Source organism: Scyliorhinus canicula, chromosome 8 (genome assembly GCF_902713615.1).
Source record: "Scyliorhinus canicula chromosome 8, sScyCan1.1, whole genome shotgun sequence".
Lineage (NCBI taxonomy): Eukaryota > Metazoa > Chordata > Chondrichthyes > Carcharhiniformes > Scyliorhinidae > Scyliorhinus > Scyliorhinus canicula.
This window is the reverse complement of record NC_052153.1, coordinates 11,699,842-11,716,411: the sequence shown is the minus strand read 5'-3', so window position 1 is coordinate 11,716,411 and position 16,570 is coordinate 11,699,842. Positions and strand designations below refer to the sequence as shown.

The 16,570-nt window shown below is 50.2% G+C and overlaps 1 protein-coding gene across 8 annotated transcripts in view; it reads right to left on the bottom strand.

The window, feature by feature from the left end:
* Window positions 1-16,570, bottom strand: part of plppr1 (phospholipid phosphatase related 1) — a 119,342-nt gene that overhangs the window by 45,633 nt on the left and 57,139 nt on the right. For all 8 annotated transcript variants that reach the window (XR_005461545.1, XM_038804210.1, XM_038804206.1 and 5 more), the window contains exon 3: window positions 8,204-8,392. Coding sequence is in view for 7 of the 8 variants with exons in the window: in XM_038804210.1 (XP_038660138.1) it covers window positions 8,204-8,392 (189 nt within the window). In the remaining variant the exon portion in view is untranslated. The remainder of the gene's footprint in view (window positions 1-8,203; window positions 8,393-16,570) is intronic.

Below are 16,570 nucleotides of genomic sequence, written 5' to 3'. Positions count from 1 at the left end.
TGCCCCAGAATGAAGCAAAGTCCTTCTTAATAGCAGGGTCATTCTCGCCGTTTCATTTCCGTTAAATCACGCCCTATGAGTGGGTCAATCCAGGTCTGGATTTCACCCAAAGAGTCGACAGGAATCACCCCGCCAAACGCACCCAAAATGACACTTGGTTAGCACAGGGCTAAATAGCTGGCTTTTACAGCAGACCAAAGCAGGCCAGCAGCATGATTCAATTCCTGTACCAGCCTCCCCGAACAGGCGCCGGAATGTGGCGACTAGGGGCTTTTCACAGTAACTTCATTTGAAGCCTACTTGTGACAATAAGCAATTTTCAGTTCATTTCATTTTTCACTTAATCATTTTTTTGGGAGAGTCGCACCCATTGTATTTGGGCCTAACTAACCAGATCATGGGGCATCTTGTAGAAGGAGTCAGAGGATGCCTTATACTTTGGGTACAGGTGATGTAATTAAGGGGAGGAGCCAGGTTTATCTATAGTTTCGGTTTGCCATAGGATTGTAATCTGACAAGAAGTGTCTTTCAGTTGAGTCCTGCAAGTTTCGCTCCAAGGCTCCTGCACAGAGAAAAGCATGTAAACTCAATTGTTAACTTTATTTATAAGTGGTGTTTGAACTATATTGGTTTGCTTAATTGCAATATATAGTGGCTGGTGCAGGGAGTAAGCTAAAGGCTTCCTTTTACTTAAGAATTGTTGCAATTGTTATCTTTAAAGCTAGTTCTTTGTTGCTAATGTGGTCAATTCTGTGTTTAAATATTAAAGTTTTGTTTTAACATAAAAGATACCAGTTGGTCAGTGCTATCACGCGTGTGGTGCAGTCACCTTTCCTTACAGTTTTACAATAGGTGGGTTCTCTCTCAGGATCCTCACACAGAGATACAATATTAAGTGGAAGCGATTTAGACCAGTGCAACCTAAAAGGAACAACGTATTCACATGGAAAGTTGGAAAACTATGGAATACACTTACTGGGTTACTGGTGGAAGCAGAAACTATGTCAACATTCCTGATTAAATTATATAGGTGGAGGGGGTGTAAGGGATTCAAGAGATATGGAATTAGTGGGATAGTGCCATTAGAACGATTTGGTCATGTAATCTGGGACCAAACCTAAACATGGATGAGGTGGGCTGAATAATAATAATAATCGCTTATTGTCACAAGTAGGCTTCAATGAAGTTACTGTGAAAAGCCCCTAGTCGCCACATTCCGGCGCCTGTTCGGGGAGGTTGGTACAGGAATTGAACCCGCGCTGCTGGCCTTGTTCTGAATTACAAGCCAGCTGTTTCGCCCACTGTGCTAAACCAGCCCCTGTGAATGGCCTGTGTTGCTGTTTGGGTGTATGCATGTATTTAATTAAGCCATGATCTAATTGAATGGCTGGACAGGCGTGGCTGGACAGGCTCGAGGATTGAATGACGTTTCCCCCCCCCCACCTTCCAACTATTCCTTGGTTTGAGTCTACCTGCAGTTCTAAATACTAGCCACTGGGTGGTGCCATACAGCACATTTGCCAACTTCATCTGAAAGGGTTTAATCCCTTGTCTGCTCCTCACAGACCAAGTTAGTTACCAAATGCTAAAATACGGGTGACGAAAAGTTTTATATTTTTTTACAATCAATATCAAATATTTCATGCCAACACAATTCAACTCATCCATTAAATGGTCCTCTTACAGCTCCAAAGTCTGGACAATTTACTTTACAACAATTAGGTACGGTAACGTCACCATAGTCCCAGATGACCCACATAGGCTGCTTTCCCCTTTGAGGGGGAGAGCTGACTGGTGGTGGTTTAACCTGAGGATCACCACACCTCAGGCAAGGAGCGAGGTGGGGCCTTCATGAATAAACTCAGCCGGTACAGGGAAGATCTTGGGAACTAATGGGATTTAAAAATTCCACTTCGGCATAGGAAAATGATGAATGCAGGGCCAAGGGTGGACCGAGACTGGATCATATGACAACTCAAGCCTGCTCCGCCATTGAAACTTACAGAATACTGCGAGGCCTGGATAGAGTGGACATGGAGAGGATGTTTCCACTTGTAGGAGAAACTAGAACCCGAGAACACAGCCTCAGACTGAAGGGGCGATCCTTTAAAACAGAGATGAGGAGGAATTTCTTCAGCCAGAGGGTGGTGAATCTGTGGAACTCTTTGTCGCAGAAGGCTGTGGAGATCAAGTCACTGAGTGTCTTTAAGACAGAGATGGATAGGTTCTTGATTAATGAGGGGATCAGGGGTTATGGGGAGAAGGCAGGAAAATGGGGATGAGAAACATAGCAGCCATGATTGAACGGCAGAGCAGACTCGATGGGCCGAATGGCCTAATTCTGTTCCTATGTCTTATGATCAGGTTTACAGAGAGTCCCAGGTGGGAACGCATTAATAACATTATACTTTCCCGCTCTATCCCTGGATCTCTCGATTCTTTCAGAGTCCAAAAATCCATCTATCTCAGCCTTGAATGTACTCGATAACTGAGCATCTTCCCCTTCTCTTTGGGAAGAGAATTCCAAAGATCCACAACCCTGGGAGCAAGGAACGTTCTCCTCACCTCGCTCCGAAATTGCCGACCCTTGTTCGAGCAAAGGTGGAAACGGATCATCTGTCTGTTGGATACAGAGTAGAATTTTCTATCGGATGTTGCCTATTTTACACAACCCGTCTGGGGACTGGGAAATTCTAAAAGCTTCTATTATCAGGAAGCGATGAATTTATGGAGACATATTCTCATTGTGCTTTTGTGTTTCGAACTCTCACAGAAACAGCAGTTTGGAAAAATAGCAGTTGTTAAGTCGGGTTCTTTATTGCTGGTTAGAAAAGAAAACAGATTGCTGATTGTCACTGGAGTTTAGTTAATTATCGCTTTGGGGAATATATACGTTTTGTTCAAAATAACATTTATTACACCTTGCAACTTTTGTTCATAAGAATTTGAACACTGCTGAAATTTTGCACTTGAATGTTATTTGATAAGCTAGAGTTGCTGAAGGTCGAATAGGTGAGAAACTCCCGAATAATGTATATATATTCATTATGTCATGATGAAGTCTTGCACCTCTAGCCCATGGCTTCCTGCCCATTCATTCATACAGGCAGATTATTTACGCTCAAATACATTTGAGGGCTTGCGGTTCTCTCGCGCCTTTCTTGAAGTCAGGCCATCCCAAAGCATTTTCCAATCAATTAATTACTCTTGAAGTGTAAACACTGTAATATTGAGGCCAAGGCAGCAGTCAATGTTATGGGCAGTAATCTCCCGCAAAACAACACATTAAATGACCAGGCAACCTGTTTTCATGATGTTTAATGAAGGACTGATTTTAGCCGGGATACTGGGAGAAGCCTCCCACTCTTTCTTGATTAGTACCCCGGGGGCATTTGTGTTCACCTGAGGGGGAGGGGGGGGGGGGGGGGGGGGGGAGGGGGGGGGGGGGATGCAGCACGGCACGGGGGGGGGGGCCGCCTCCATTTAGAGTTTTCTCCATAAATCGGAACCTGCAACACTGCAGCACCGTCACAGTGCGGTACCAGGAGTTGTCTCAGATAGCGGTAGACTTTGACACCAATGGTGGGGGAAAGAAAGTCGGGAGAGGCAATGCTCCACAAGGGTCTATGGTACTTTCCCTGATGCTAATGAACATCTTCTTTAACTCCCAGCAGGGCAGAATATATTTATTCTATTAACTCGTTTGGTTTTCTTCAGCCTAATGACAACTTGCATTTATGTCGAGCCTTTAATGTCGAGCTGCCTCTGCTCCAAGCAGGGGAGAATCTGGAGTGCCGCCTCGAGTTCTGGTCATCACCCCCACCTGTCAAAGGGTGGTCTGCTACCAAACAGTCAAACTGCAGCCCACAGCCCTCGTCGCCTTGGCAAACTGGGGAGGTCGGCTGGGAAATCGCAGTTGTCCACCTTCAATCGCGTCCCATCAAGGCTGTTAATTGGCTGCCAGCCTTGTAGGAGTGGGCAGCCTTGCCCGTCCCTGAGCCTTAAAATGGCTGGCGCCAGGAACAATTTTGGGAAAGCGGGGTGCCGGCTGACAATGGTATTTTCCAGCCCTGTCTGCCTACATTCTTGACTGCAGGACATTCAAGTTCCGTCTGCAATTTCAAATCAGCACAGGTCTGTCTGGTACTGCTGGGTCTATTAGTGAAGTGTCATTGTTCAATCTCCTTTGTTAGAACTCCATTGACATTGTTATTTGAACAGAATACGAGGATCGTCTCAATATCAGATTCTCCCACTGTCTGAGCTGTGGGTCAACAAGTCTTCTCATCCAGAACCATGGGCGGGATTCTCCGACCCCCCCCCCCCCCCCCCCCCCCCCCCCGGGTTGGAGAATCGCCCGGGTCCGGCGTCAATCCGGCCCCCGCCGTGTCCCGAATTCTCCACCCCCCCGATATTCGGCGGGGGCGGGAATCACGCTGCGCCGTTTGGCGTGCCCCCCCTGGCAGTCGGCGGGATCCCCGCGGCGATTCCCTGGCCCGCGATGGGCCGAAGTCCTGCGTGGATTAAACCACCTCTCTTACCGGCGGGATTGGCGGCGCGGGCGGGCGCCGGGATCCTGGGGGGGGACGCGGGGCGATCTGACCCCGGGGGGTGCCCCCACGGTGGCCTGCTGCGCGATGGGGCCAACTGATCGGCGGGCGGGCCTGTGCCGTGGGGGCACTCTTTTTCTTCTGCCTTCGCCATGCTCTTCACCATGGCAGAGGTGGAAGAGACCCCCTCCCCTGCGCATGCGCCGGTATGACGTCAGCAGCCGCTGGCGCTCCGGCGCATGCGCGGACTTACGCCGGCCGGCGAAGTCCTTTCGGTCCCGGCTGGCGTGGCGCCAAAGGCCGTTCACGCCGGCCGGCGGAGTGGGAACCACTCCTGCGCGGGCCTAGCCCCTCAATGTGAGGGCTTGGCCCCTAAAGGTGTGGAGAATTCCGCACCTTTGGGGCGGCACGACGCCGGAGTGGTTCACGCCACTTCGACACGCCGGGACCCCCCGCCCCGCCAGGTAGGGGAGAATCTCGGCCCATGTGTCGGAATATCCTTTTCCCCTGCCAGCCTCATAGATCAAAGTCTTTCACCCCAATACATTCAGCAACTCACCTCGAAATGAAACGTAATCAAACCGTGTGCTACAACAACATTTTAGCCAATGGCCAGATCCATACAATGCATAGCATTGAAAGCAATTCAACGTTTTTGTTTACCTCATCTAAATTCTTTGTTATCATTAGATTTCTCTAATCCAGTGCTCTCCCACCTGGGACTCTCTGTAAACCTGAGCTCGTACAAAACTCTACACCCGACATCTTAACGTACATCAAGTCCCTTTCATCCCAGTGCTCGCTGGTGGTCCAACAATAGCTTGCTTTTAAATCCCTCCATGTGTCCCCCCCCCCCCCCCCCCCTGTCTGCAATTTCTATCACCCCAGCAACTTCAAGGCCTAATGACCACTCCAGGCCCCTGCTGGATGTTTATCGAGGCCCAAACATCTAACGTCTTCCTCCCACAATGCTAGCCTGCTGCTGATTAACTCTCAGGCGCAATACCTGGGGGGGTAGTGAGCATTAAGGTCATGTCACGCTTATTGTTATGGTTCAGAGAAACGGGTGATGGATATTAAGCGCCTCTGAGCAGATATAAATAGGGGATAGCTGGGACACTGGGCTGTGTGTGAGGAGATCAGTCAGACTGAACAAGCCAATAGATGTCCTCAATAAGGAAAAGCTCCGTCTTGGCGTTGGCTTAATCAGCTGATAACATTGGAGACGTGAATGGCGGGGCGCAACTAAAAAAATAGATGTTCCTGAATCGCTCGGCTGAAACTCCCGATCTGGACAACATGATGGAAATCAGACGGTCAATTTGTGGTTAGTGGGAGTAAATTCTTCCCGATATCATAGTTTCCTTCCTCTCCGTCCCATCCAATATCTCACTGCCCGGCAGTGAAGGAGCGGGCCCACAAAATGTAAGAAAGAAGGTACTGAATTAACAATATGTGCCTTGAACACTCGAGCTGTTTGGGGATTGTGTGCATTTTGAATTCTTTGATAATAAGGCAGGCAGCCCGAATCACATCTTAAACACAGGTTAATATTTAATGAAGCATTGCAATATTTCTGGACGGTAATCAAAATAATGCATTATGCAAAGTTATACATGAAGTGATCCAACGTCTACTTGGTAAAAATGCTAATGATCCAGCAAATTCTTTCGCCCACAGGGAAGGCGATGACTAATAGCGAAACAGCTCTGTGCTTCCATTTGCTGTAAATGTGGGTCAGCTGCAGAAATATTGCAATGGTGGCTGACAGCAGCAATAGAGGGCAGGAATCCTCAAATAAACTAGCTCTCTCTCTCTCTCTCTCTCTCGCCCCTCTTTTATTCTGCCATAACAAAAACAAAATTCAAGTTGGCACATGGTGAAAAATTAATTGTTTATGCTTTCGGACTGAACTGTCAACCCGGGCTATCGCAGCACGGGGATCTCAGGCCGCGATTTTAATGGGTTCGTTCAACCTAGGCGCAACCCGTATTATAGCCACTGAATCTCACGGGAGGGCCATAATGGGATTTGCACCAGCGAGATCTCCGTTTTTAAAAATAAATTTAGAGTGCACAATTCTTTTTTTTCCCAATTAAGGGGCAATTTAGCGTGGCCAATCCACCTACCCTGCACATCTTTGGGTTGTGGGGGGGTGAGACTCACGCAAACACGGGGAGAATGTGCAAACTCCACAGGTACAGTGACCCAGGGCCGGGATCGAACCCGGGACCTCGGCGCCGTGAGGCAGCAGTGCTAACCACTGCGCCGCCATGCCACCAAAGATATTTTAGAAGTTACAATAAAGTTAAGAAAGCTTCCAGAAAGTACACCGGTCCTATTCTGGGATTGAGCACAATTCACCAACAAATGGATGCAAATCTGCTTCAAGCACTTCAATGATTTCAGTTAAAACTAGTCCATCATAATATATAATATTGAATGTAGAAATGGTGAATGCTACTGCAAACAGGAATGTATCAAAGATGACAGATGCTACAGAATTACAATACTTAGCAGGAACCTTTCCGATTAAAATAGATTAGGTTAAACGCAAGGCTGACAGTGGAGGAGGCACAAAGAAATCGAGCGTGTGTGAGTGGAACATAAAAGCTATTTTTTAAAAAGTTTTTCTCTCAAATTAAATTATGGCAAATTCCTCACACAAACACACACACATGCCTGTACACGCCAACACAAACACACATGCAAACACACACACACACGCCAACACATAGATACACACACACACAAACACACACACCAGACTCACCTGATGAAGGAGCTGCGCTCCGAAAGCTCGTGATTCCAAACAAAACTGTTGGTCTTACTGTGCCCACCCCAATCCTACGCCGGTATCTCCACATCACATACCAGACACACAGATACACAAATGCACACACACATGCAAACACACACCACACAGATGCATGCACACACACGCAAACACACAGACAAACATTGCATACACACCACACACAAACACCACACACGCAGACACACACATGCACACCACAGACATGCTCCACACACATACACACACACACACGTGTGCACACACACACACGTGTGCACACACACAAACAAATGCACACACAAACGCAACATTTACGGACGCAAACACATTGGCATCAATGCAATCTGAATGTGAAATGGCTCTCGTAGGATTGGAATGGGTGTGAAATACGTGGGATTACTAATGCATCTTCATTAGGTTTCCAATGAAGCAGCAATGATTTTTATCAAAGTTATCGAGCTTCAGTTTGGTTATCAGAGACTGTCTGAATACTGACAATTAAACAAGGCAAAGAATTAGCAGCTGTAGGGAAGGAACTGGCAATGGAAAAGGGGCTAATTGCTCCACGTACGGGAAATCTGGTGAATAACCTTTTTTCCAAATGAAGCGTACGCACCAAGGTTGCAAAAGGTATAATAGTTGTTTCAACGGATTCAATGCAGTGCGAAAGAGAGAGAGAGGAATAAAATGAGGTACTGGAGAAGCACGAATTGTGTTTGAAGAGGAGAAGGGAAAGAGGGAGTGTGGAAGAGGAAATGAAACACGGGGAGCATGCGACAGAGGAACGGTGATGGAGATTGATGTGCATTCGCAGTAGAGGTGAAGAGCAGCGTGCAGTGCAATTTGTTTTACTCACAATGATAGTCGGTGTAGCTGCCAACATGCAGTACAGGATGAGCGGGGAAATGAAGCTGTCTTCTTCTGGTCCTGGGTATGGCTTCATTAGGTCGCCGTCTTGGCAGAAGAACCCCTGGATGTGAACCTCGAAGGTGTCTGTGCACTCAAAGTAATAGGCGAGCAACACGGTGCCGGCCATGATGACGAGCTGAAAGTACAGCATGGTTAACATTGAGATGAGCGGTCATTACTGCACAAACCGATTCTGGTGCCTCCGATCAGGTGGTCCCAGAGAGCGTGCTCCCTTCACCAGCCCTCTGCGACCGAGCAACGTGTTCTCCCCTTTGATTCTCTCGTTATGTAAGTCTTTTGGCAGATGACACTAATAAATGTTTCATTTGGAACTCGGGGCCAGTACCTAGAGGACTGATGCTTTCAATCGCAACTGTATCAAAGGGCATAGGGAGTGTCACTAATCATTATGCGATCAAAGTTGATGGCAAAGGCGTCATGTCCTGAAGTTAAACATCAAAATCAGCTCTATTTTTATCACCCCTCCCCCCCCCCCCCCCCCCCCACCCCCCTCCTCGCCCCCCACACATCTGTTTCCGGAGATATTAAGGTTGTTGAAGTGCTGGAAGGCTCGGGATTCCAGCTTTTGGTATCTGCTGGGCTAATTAAATTGCGCTTTCTTTGTCAAGCAGCTGGGGCACACTCCCGGAGCGCCAGTGTCAAAGGCAACCTCTCTTTTACAGGCGAAAGGCCAACGCTCAAATCTGGAAAACGTCAGGGGGTCCTGAATCTTACAAACACAGCGGCACGTTCGAGAAGCACGGACCTTTTGCCGCCTGAAGTGCGACTAGACTTTTACCAGTGTCCTTCCTCACAGTCGCCTGGTGGCAAAGAAATTGAACCGTGACGGGAAGGGCCATGTGGCTGTGGATGTTGCAAATCTGACGTTGTGTATTTGTCCTGATGAGTTCAGGTTGAGAAACTTTGGCAACACGTTTATTATTCCGTGTTATTACCTTGAGCGGGGTTAAGGGTAACCGGACTCATTTTCTGATTCCCTCCTTGAGAATTAATTTTTCAATTGGAGTTACAGTGCTGCATAGAATTACGTATGGTTGGGTTTGACCAGCCCTCTGTACATGGGCTAGAAGCTGGGACAACTGCGACATTGAAGTACCCGATTAAGAGCCCCCTTCCTCCCCGGCAGGGGTTTTACCAGTATGCAGTGTGCCCACCACCCCATGGTAAATCCGCCAGGTAAACCTTTGTGGCTGCCCATTGGGTCCCAATGGATGTCGCAATGCCCACAGTGGGGCCACCTGGTGATAATGGTCACCTCCATGGCTCAGTCACTTCCCTTGGCGTATGCCCTCTTAATCCCCCACTCCCACCCCCCCGTAACCCCATTCCCTCACCTAATTCGCCAAGGCTTCCCTGTTTTTCCCCGGCACGGTGCTCCAGCACGGTTACCAAAGGAACGTGCTTTGTCTTCCAGGGGCGCCTCGACCTGGAAGCACCTTCATCCTCAGGCTGCAGTTTTAACACTGGCCACTGAGGGCGCTGGCGCTGCCAAGGCCTCTGAGCTGCTGCTGACCCTGTGATTGGGGCGGCAGCTCCGGGAGAAGAGGAGGAATGAGGGCAGTGACCCTGGGTGGCAACCTCCTAACTGATGAAACGCTGCCCCCGAGTCGCGGTGTACGTGGATAGGTTCCACCTTCCACTTCCCCCAGATGTGGAAACATCCTCGCTACGATCAAAACTCAGCACAACCGTAAAAACGCCCGTGAGATCAAATGGGTGGAGTGGCCCAACAATCCCGGTCAGAGTGGAGATGATTGGAGCTTTTCTCTTGTCAATCCCACCCGGATTCCTGTAAGTGGCTGGGATGGACTTCCCCCTGATTCATTTGGTTATCCAACTATCCCCAATCTGTCCTTTACCCATGCTTGCTGTAGTCTGTGTGGCTTTGAATAAAGTGCAGCTTGTAGGGACCGTGGATGGGATTTTACACGCAACCCATTTGTTTCCCATTGAATGCACCCCTCACCATCGGGAAACCCCGCAGCGGGGGAAGGGGGGGGGGCGGTGGGGCGATGTCGGAGGGACAGGAAAGTCCCACCGATGCGAAGGGCCAGAAAATTCCGGCCTCTATTCAACGTTTGTAGCGCTTCAGAGGATAAGTAATGGGAGCTGGAGTAGGCCATTACAGCCCGCCAGCCGACTTCGCCACTCAGTAAATTCACGGCCGGTGCGATTGTACCTTTAACTTAATTTTTTTGCCCACCCCACAACCCTTGACACCACGTCGGTCAAACCCAGCCTTAAACATATTCCAGGTCCCGGCCTCCCTCCCCTCCTCTCTGGAGGGGGGAGTTCCAAAGACTAACGACCCTCCGAGGGAGGAAGTTCCTCCTCATTCACCTCAAATGCGAGACCACTTATTTGGAAACCGTGCCTCTGGAGTTCCAGATGCCCCCACCTGGGGACCCACTCTGCATCCACCCTGTAGAACCCCGGTCAAGTAGATGTTTGCTGAATAAATGGACTGACTCCTGTCCAACCTCCTCATTGGCCAATATAATGGCGCCAATACGCACATTGGCGACCATTGGAGCCAGCGTGCTTTCAAGCGCCCTATCACCAGCATGAGCCAATCAGCAAAGAGGCCACACAAAACCACCGAAAATTCCTGCTGAGTTTCATATAAATACTCGCGTGCTTACAACAACTTGCATTCATGTGGTGCCTTTAATGTAATGAAACGTCCCAAGCTGCTTCACAGCAGAAGCTCCAGACGAATGTTTAGCACGAAGCCACACAAGGTGATATTAGAACTGATATAGATTCTAAGAAAGGTCGCCTACGGTGATTAACTCACCTCCTGACCCCCCAAAGCCTGTCCACCATCTACAAGGCACAAGTCAGGAGTATGATGGAATACTCTCCACTTGCCTGGACGGGTGTAGCTCCAACAACACTCAAGAAGCTCGACACCATCCAGGACAAAGCAGCCCGCTTAATTGTTCCTCCTTCCACAAACGTTCAAATCCTCCACCTCCGACAAACAGTGGCAGCCGTGTATACCATCTACAAGATGCACTGCAGGAACTCACCAAGGTTCCTTAGGCAGCACCTTCCAAACCCTCGACCACTACCATCTAGAAGGACAAGAGCAGCAGATACCTGGGAACCCCACCAAGTCACTCACCACCCTGACTTGGAAATATATCGGCCGTTCCTTCACTGTCTCTGGGTCAAAATCCTGGAACTCCCTCCCTAACAGCACAGTGGGTGTACCTACACCTCAAGGATTCCAGCTGTCCAAGAAGGAAACTCATCCCCACCTTCTGAAGGGCAACTAGGGACGGGCAGTAAATGCCGGCTTAACCAGCGACGCCCACTTACCGTAAATTAATTTTAAAAAGGGGGCAGAGAGGCGGAGGGATTTAGGGAAGGAATTCCAAAGCCGTTTGGGAGTCGGGTTTTCTCCGACTGCAGAACGTGGAGCATCAGACAGAAGCAGCAGCAGAAAGATAACCTCACAAAATAGCCAGCGCACATTCACAAAGATGCCAAATTGATGTGGCATAGATAGCGAGGTCGCATAAATTTGAAAAATCTTCCAAAGGCATCTGCTGTAAACCATCTGTTTCTGTCTCGGAGAATGTATTTCTGATTAGGAGAGTGGTTTAATCAGGAAAGACAAAAAATATAACACTCACACGCATGCACGCACACACATGCTTGCACTTGCACACACACACTCACACACACACACTGATACACAAACACACACATGTGCATGCCCAAACACACAGATATGCACATACATGCACACACACACATGTACATACACTCATATACACAGACGCATGCATGCACACATACTCACACACAAACATGAATATTTAAAGGGCAGCACGGTAACACAAGTGGTTAGCACTGTGGCTTCACAGCGCCAGGGTCCCAGGTTCGATTCCTCGCTGGCTCACTGTCTGTGCGGAGTCTGCACGTTCTCCCCGTGTCTGCGTGGGTTTCCTCCGGGTGCTCCGGTTTCCTCCCACAGTCCAAAGATGTGCAGGTTGGGTGGATCGGCCATGCTGAATTGCCCTTCGTGTCCAAATAGTTAGGAGGGGTTTTATTGGGTTACGGGGATAGGGTGGAAGTGAGGGCTTAATGTGGGTCGGTGCAGACTCGATGGGCCGAATGGCCTCCTTCTGCACTGTATGTTCTATGCACACACACACACACACACACACACACACACACATACACTCATACACACACATGCATGCATGCACACATACTCACACACACATGCACACAAAAAATGAAAATAAAGGCATAATACTGCTGATGCTGAAAATCAGAAATAAAGCCAGAACATGTTGGAAAAACTCAGCCCCCATGGAGAGAGGGAAACAGTTAACGTTTCGAGTTCAATATGAATAGCATTCGGGTCTGAGGAGGAATCATATTCAGCTCGAAACCTGCTGAATATTTCCAGCATTTTCTGTTTTGAACTACACACAAAACCTCGCAGGATACAAATTATTAATGGTTCTTTGGAGTGTCTTACACAAAAGGGGCAAAGGGACAGAGTTGATAATACGTTTCAAAAGAGGTTTGGATAATCACTCGAGTGAGGAAATGTTTGAGGGACTACGAGGAAAGGCAGGTTGCGCTTTTCCAAAGGGCTGGCACAGACAAGACAGGGCCAAATGGCCTCCTTCTGTGTTGTGTCATTCGCTGGCGTACTAATCTCAGACAGTCATCCAGCTTCTCTCTCTAAATTTCTCCTTGAGCCGCTTCCTCCATTTCCTCTGGGCTCCCCGCAGCATATCCAGTGTGAGGGACTCCCAGGCCATTCCATCAATCCAGCCGGTCATCCAGACACTGAGGAAACCTGGCTGCAGATAACTTAGCCGATAACAGATTGGGAGAAATGTACAGCAGGCCGACCTGTTAGCACCATTTCACACTGTAGCCCAAAGTCAGAATTACTTCCCCCCCCCCCCCCCCCCACACCCCAGACAAGTCGTGTGGCATATTGTAGTGTCCCCTGTCATGTTCTGTAAACTGGCCGATGTGAAGGATGCACGACAGAACATCAAGTTTACATCATTTTTCTGAACAACTGCTTGATAAAGATAACCAGCATAAATGAAATAAAAGGGGCAGCACGGTGGCCTAGTGGTTAGCACAACCGCCTCACGGCGCTGAGGTCCCAGGTTCGATCCCAGCTCTGGGTCACTGTCCGTGTGGAGTTTGCACATTCTCCCCGTGTCTGCGTGGGTTTCGCCCCCACAACCCAAAAAATGTGCAGAGTAGGTGGACTGGCCACGCTAAATTGCCCCTTAATTGGAAAAAATAATTGGCTAATCTAAATTTTAAAAAAAATAAAAAAATAAATGAAATAAAAAACTACTAACACTAATTAACTATTGTAGAGCTACTGCAAAATACGTCTATCCTCCAACACGACCTACTCCCAACTCCCCAGGCCGCAGGGTCACATGGTGAGTGTACACTGCCACCTGGTGGCCGGAGGTCGTGTATAACATTATGTACAGAATGGCTTTATGCATATCATCGCATCCCTGCCTCTGAGCCAGAAGCTCTGTGATAAATGATCAAGGCAGGAGGCAGGTGCTTTCATGATGTCACTAAGCAGGTTGATTATCAGCTTAGGGGCAGCACGGTAGCATTGTGGTTAGCAGAATTGCTTCACAGCTCCAGAGTCCCTGGTTCGATTCCCCGCTGGGTCACTGTCTGTGTGGAGTCTGCACTTTCTCCCCGTGTCTACCTGGGTTTCCTCCGGGTGCTCCGGTTTCCTCCCACAGTCCAAAGATGTGCAGGTTAGGTGGATTGGCCATGCTAAATTGTCCTTTGTGTCCAAACTGTCCCTTAGTGTTGGGTGTGCTTACTGGCTAATGGGCATAAGGTGGAGGTATGCAGACTCGATGGGCTGAATGGCCTCCATCTGCACTGTAGATTCTATGAAAAATATTTCTGAACCACACTAATATGCAGACGGTAAGAGCAGGAGGGGATCCTGGTCAACCCTACTTGAAATGAAATGAAATGAAAATTGCTTATTGTCACGAGTAGGCTTCAATGAAGTTACTGTGAAAAGCCCCTAGTCGCCACATTCCGGCGCCTGTCCGGGGAGGCTGGTACGGGAATCGAACCGTGCTGCTGGCCTGCTTGGTCTGCTTTAAAAGCCAGCGATTTAGCTGAGTGAGCTAAACCAGCCCCTGACGTCCCTCAAACTATGGCTTTAAGCTAACAACCTGTTCTGGAAGACAACAAGCTATGGAAAGCGGGTGCAAGCTTGCGCTTTGTCTCTCTCAAGTACCTCCCGACTCAGGAAGTCGAAAGCTCTGCATCCATCATTTGTTTCTTCTGTACCTGCACCTTTTGCTTTGCACCATCATCCCCCTTCGCCAGTCAGTCGCTGCCGCCAACCACTCTTTCAGTAAACCTCCTCTCTTTTCCCTTCTCTCTCCCCGCACTCTCTCCCCCGCAACCCCACCTTTTCCCTGACTGTGTGTCTGCTTGAAAGGCCAGGAGCACCTTTTCGTCCCGACGAGAGGTCATGGAGCTAAAGCATGAGGCGGAATCTCGCGCTCTGCAGATTAGGTTTGGTGGCGGGCGTGGAGATGCGAGTGATTCCCGCCATGGGGGGGGGGGGGGGGACGGAGTGGCTGAACGCGTGCGACCTTGCTCTGTTTGGCTCACCACTTAAGTATCCTAGTAGAGGATGGCAAATAGCCTGGCAGCAACGGGCAGGATGCTGCCCGCCCTGTCACTCCCTCGTGTCGTGGAGTCAAGGCCTGGGCAACATATGTAAAGGGCACCCAGACAGCCTCTTGCCCTCCCTCCACCTACTTAACCTGCCTCCCAGGTCCAGCCTCGGCACCACCCGTCCGCTCAATCCCGACCTCACAGTTCCAGCGAGGTGGCCTTTTAAGGAGCACGGATGACATGCTGGACGTACGTTTGTTGGGAAGCACGTCTCACCTTTGACCCGCCTTTAAAGTCCAGGGAATAGAATTCCTACAGTTTGCCCTAACCCCAGACTGGCACCAAATCAGGTCTCCATGCCTTCCCAGGATCCCCATTGCTGGCCGGACCAGATGATCCCACCCATTAACTCCTGTTTGTCTCCCCACCTGATTTTGTGCGTCTCCGGCATTTCTCTTGTGCTTATGTCCCTGGGCTAGGGTGACGGGAGGGGGTTGCAGGGAGATTTTAAACATTACCCAGCGCCGGCCCTAGGGTTGCTGGCGCTCCGGGCAAGCTGAACTTCGGCGCCCTTGGGGGGGGGGGGGGGGGCCGAGGGGGGGGACCGAGGGGGGGGGGGCCGAGGGGGGGCGGACCCGAGGGGCGGGGCGGACCCGAGGGGGGGGCGGACCCGAGGGGGGGGCGGACCCGAGGGGGGGGCGGGGGGGGGGGGGCGGCGGACCCGGGGGGGGGGGCGGACCCGAGGGGGGGCGGACCCGAGGGGGGGGCGGGGGGGGCGGACCCGAGGGGGGGGCGGGAGGAGCGGACCGAGCGGGGGGGCGGACCGAGCGGGGCGGACCGGGGGGGGGCGCCTTGGGGGAGGGCGGCCACCGCGCATGCGCTGGTTGGCACCGGCCCAACTGCGCATGCGCGGGACCCGAGTCTCTGGCGCCCCCCAGCACATGGCGCCCCGGGCGACTGCCCGAGTTGCCGGTGCCTTGAGCCGGCCCTGACATTACCCATCATTCGATTGCCCTCTCATGACCTGCGCCACAAAACATGGGGTGTGACTGGGGTACGGACAAAAGTTACCATCTGCTGCCTGAGGTCACACATGAACCTGTGGACAAGTTAAGCGAAATTTACAAAGGATAGAAATACCAACATGTGGGGAGGAGGGAGGTTTCGCTCACCACCATGTGCAGTGAAAGCAAAAATCCGATGATGAATAAATGGTTAATGATTTTGTTACATACTGCATCAGGAAACCGTGCTGCAATATTTTCCCTACATAGAATCGTAGAATCCTGAAAATGCAGAAATTGGCCATTCGCCCCATCGAGACTACACCGACCCTCTGAAACAGCACCCTATCCTGGTAATCCCACCTGGGGACGAATTAACATGAACAATACACCTAACTTGCACACCTTTGGGCTGTGGGAGGAAACCGGAGCACCCGGAGGGAAACCCACGCAGACTCAGGGAGAACGTGCAGACTCCACCCAGACAGTCACCCGAGGTCGGAATCGACTCCGGGTCTCTGGTGCTGTGAGGCAGCAGTGCTAACCACTGTGCCGCCGTGCTGCCCATATCTGGCGGACGACCTTGTCAATCATTTTGGGTGAACATTAAAGAAACTCGGGTA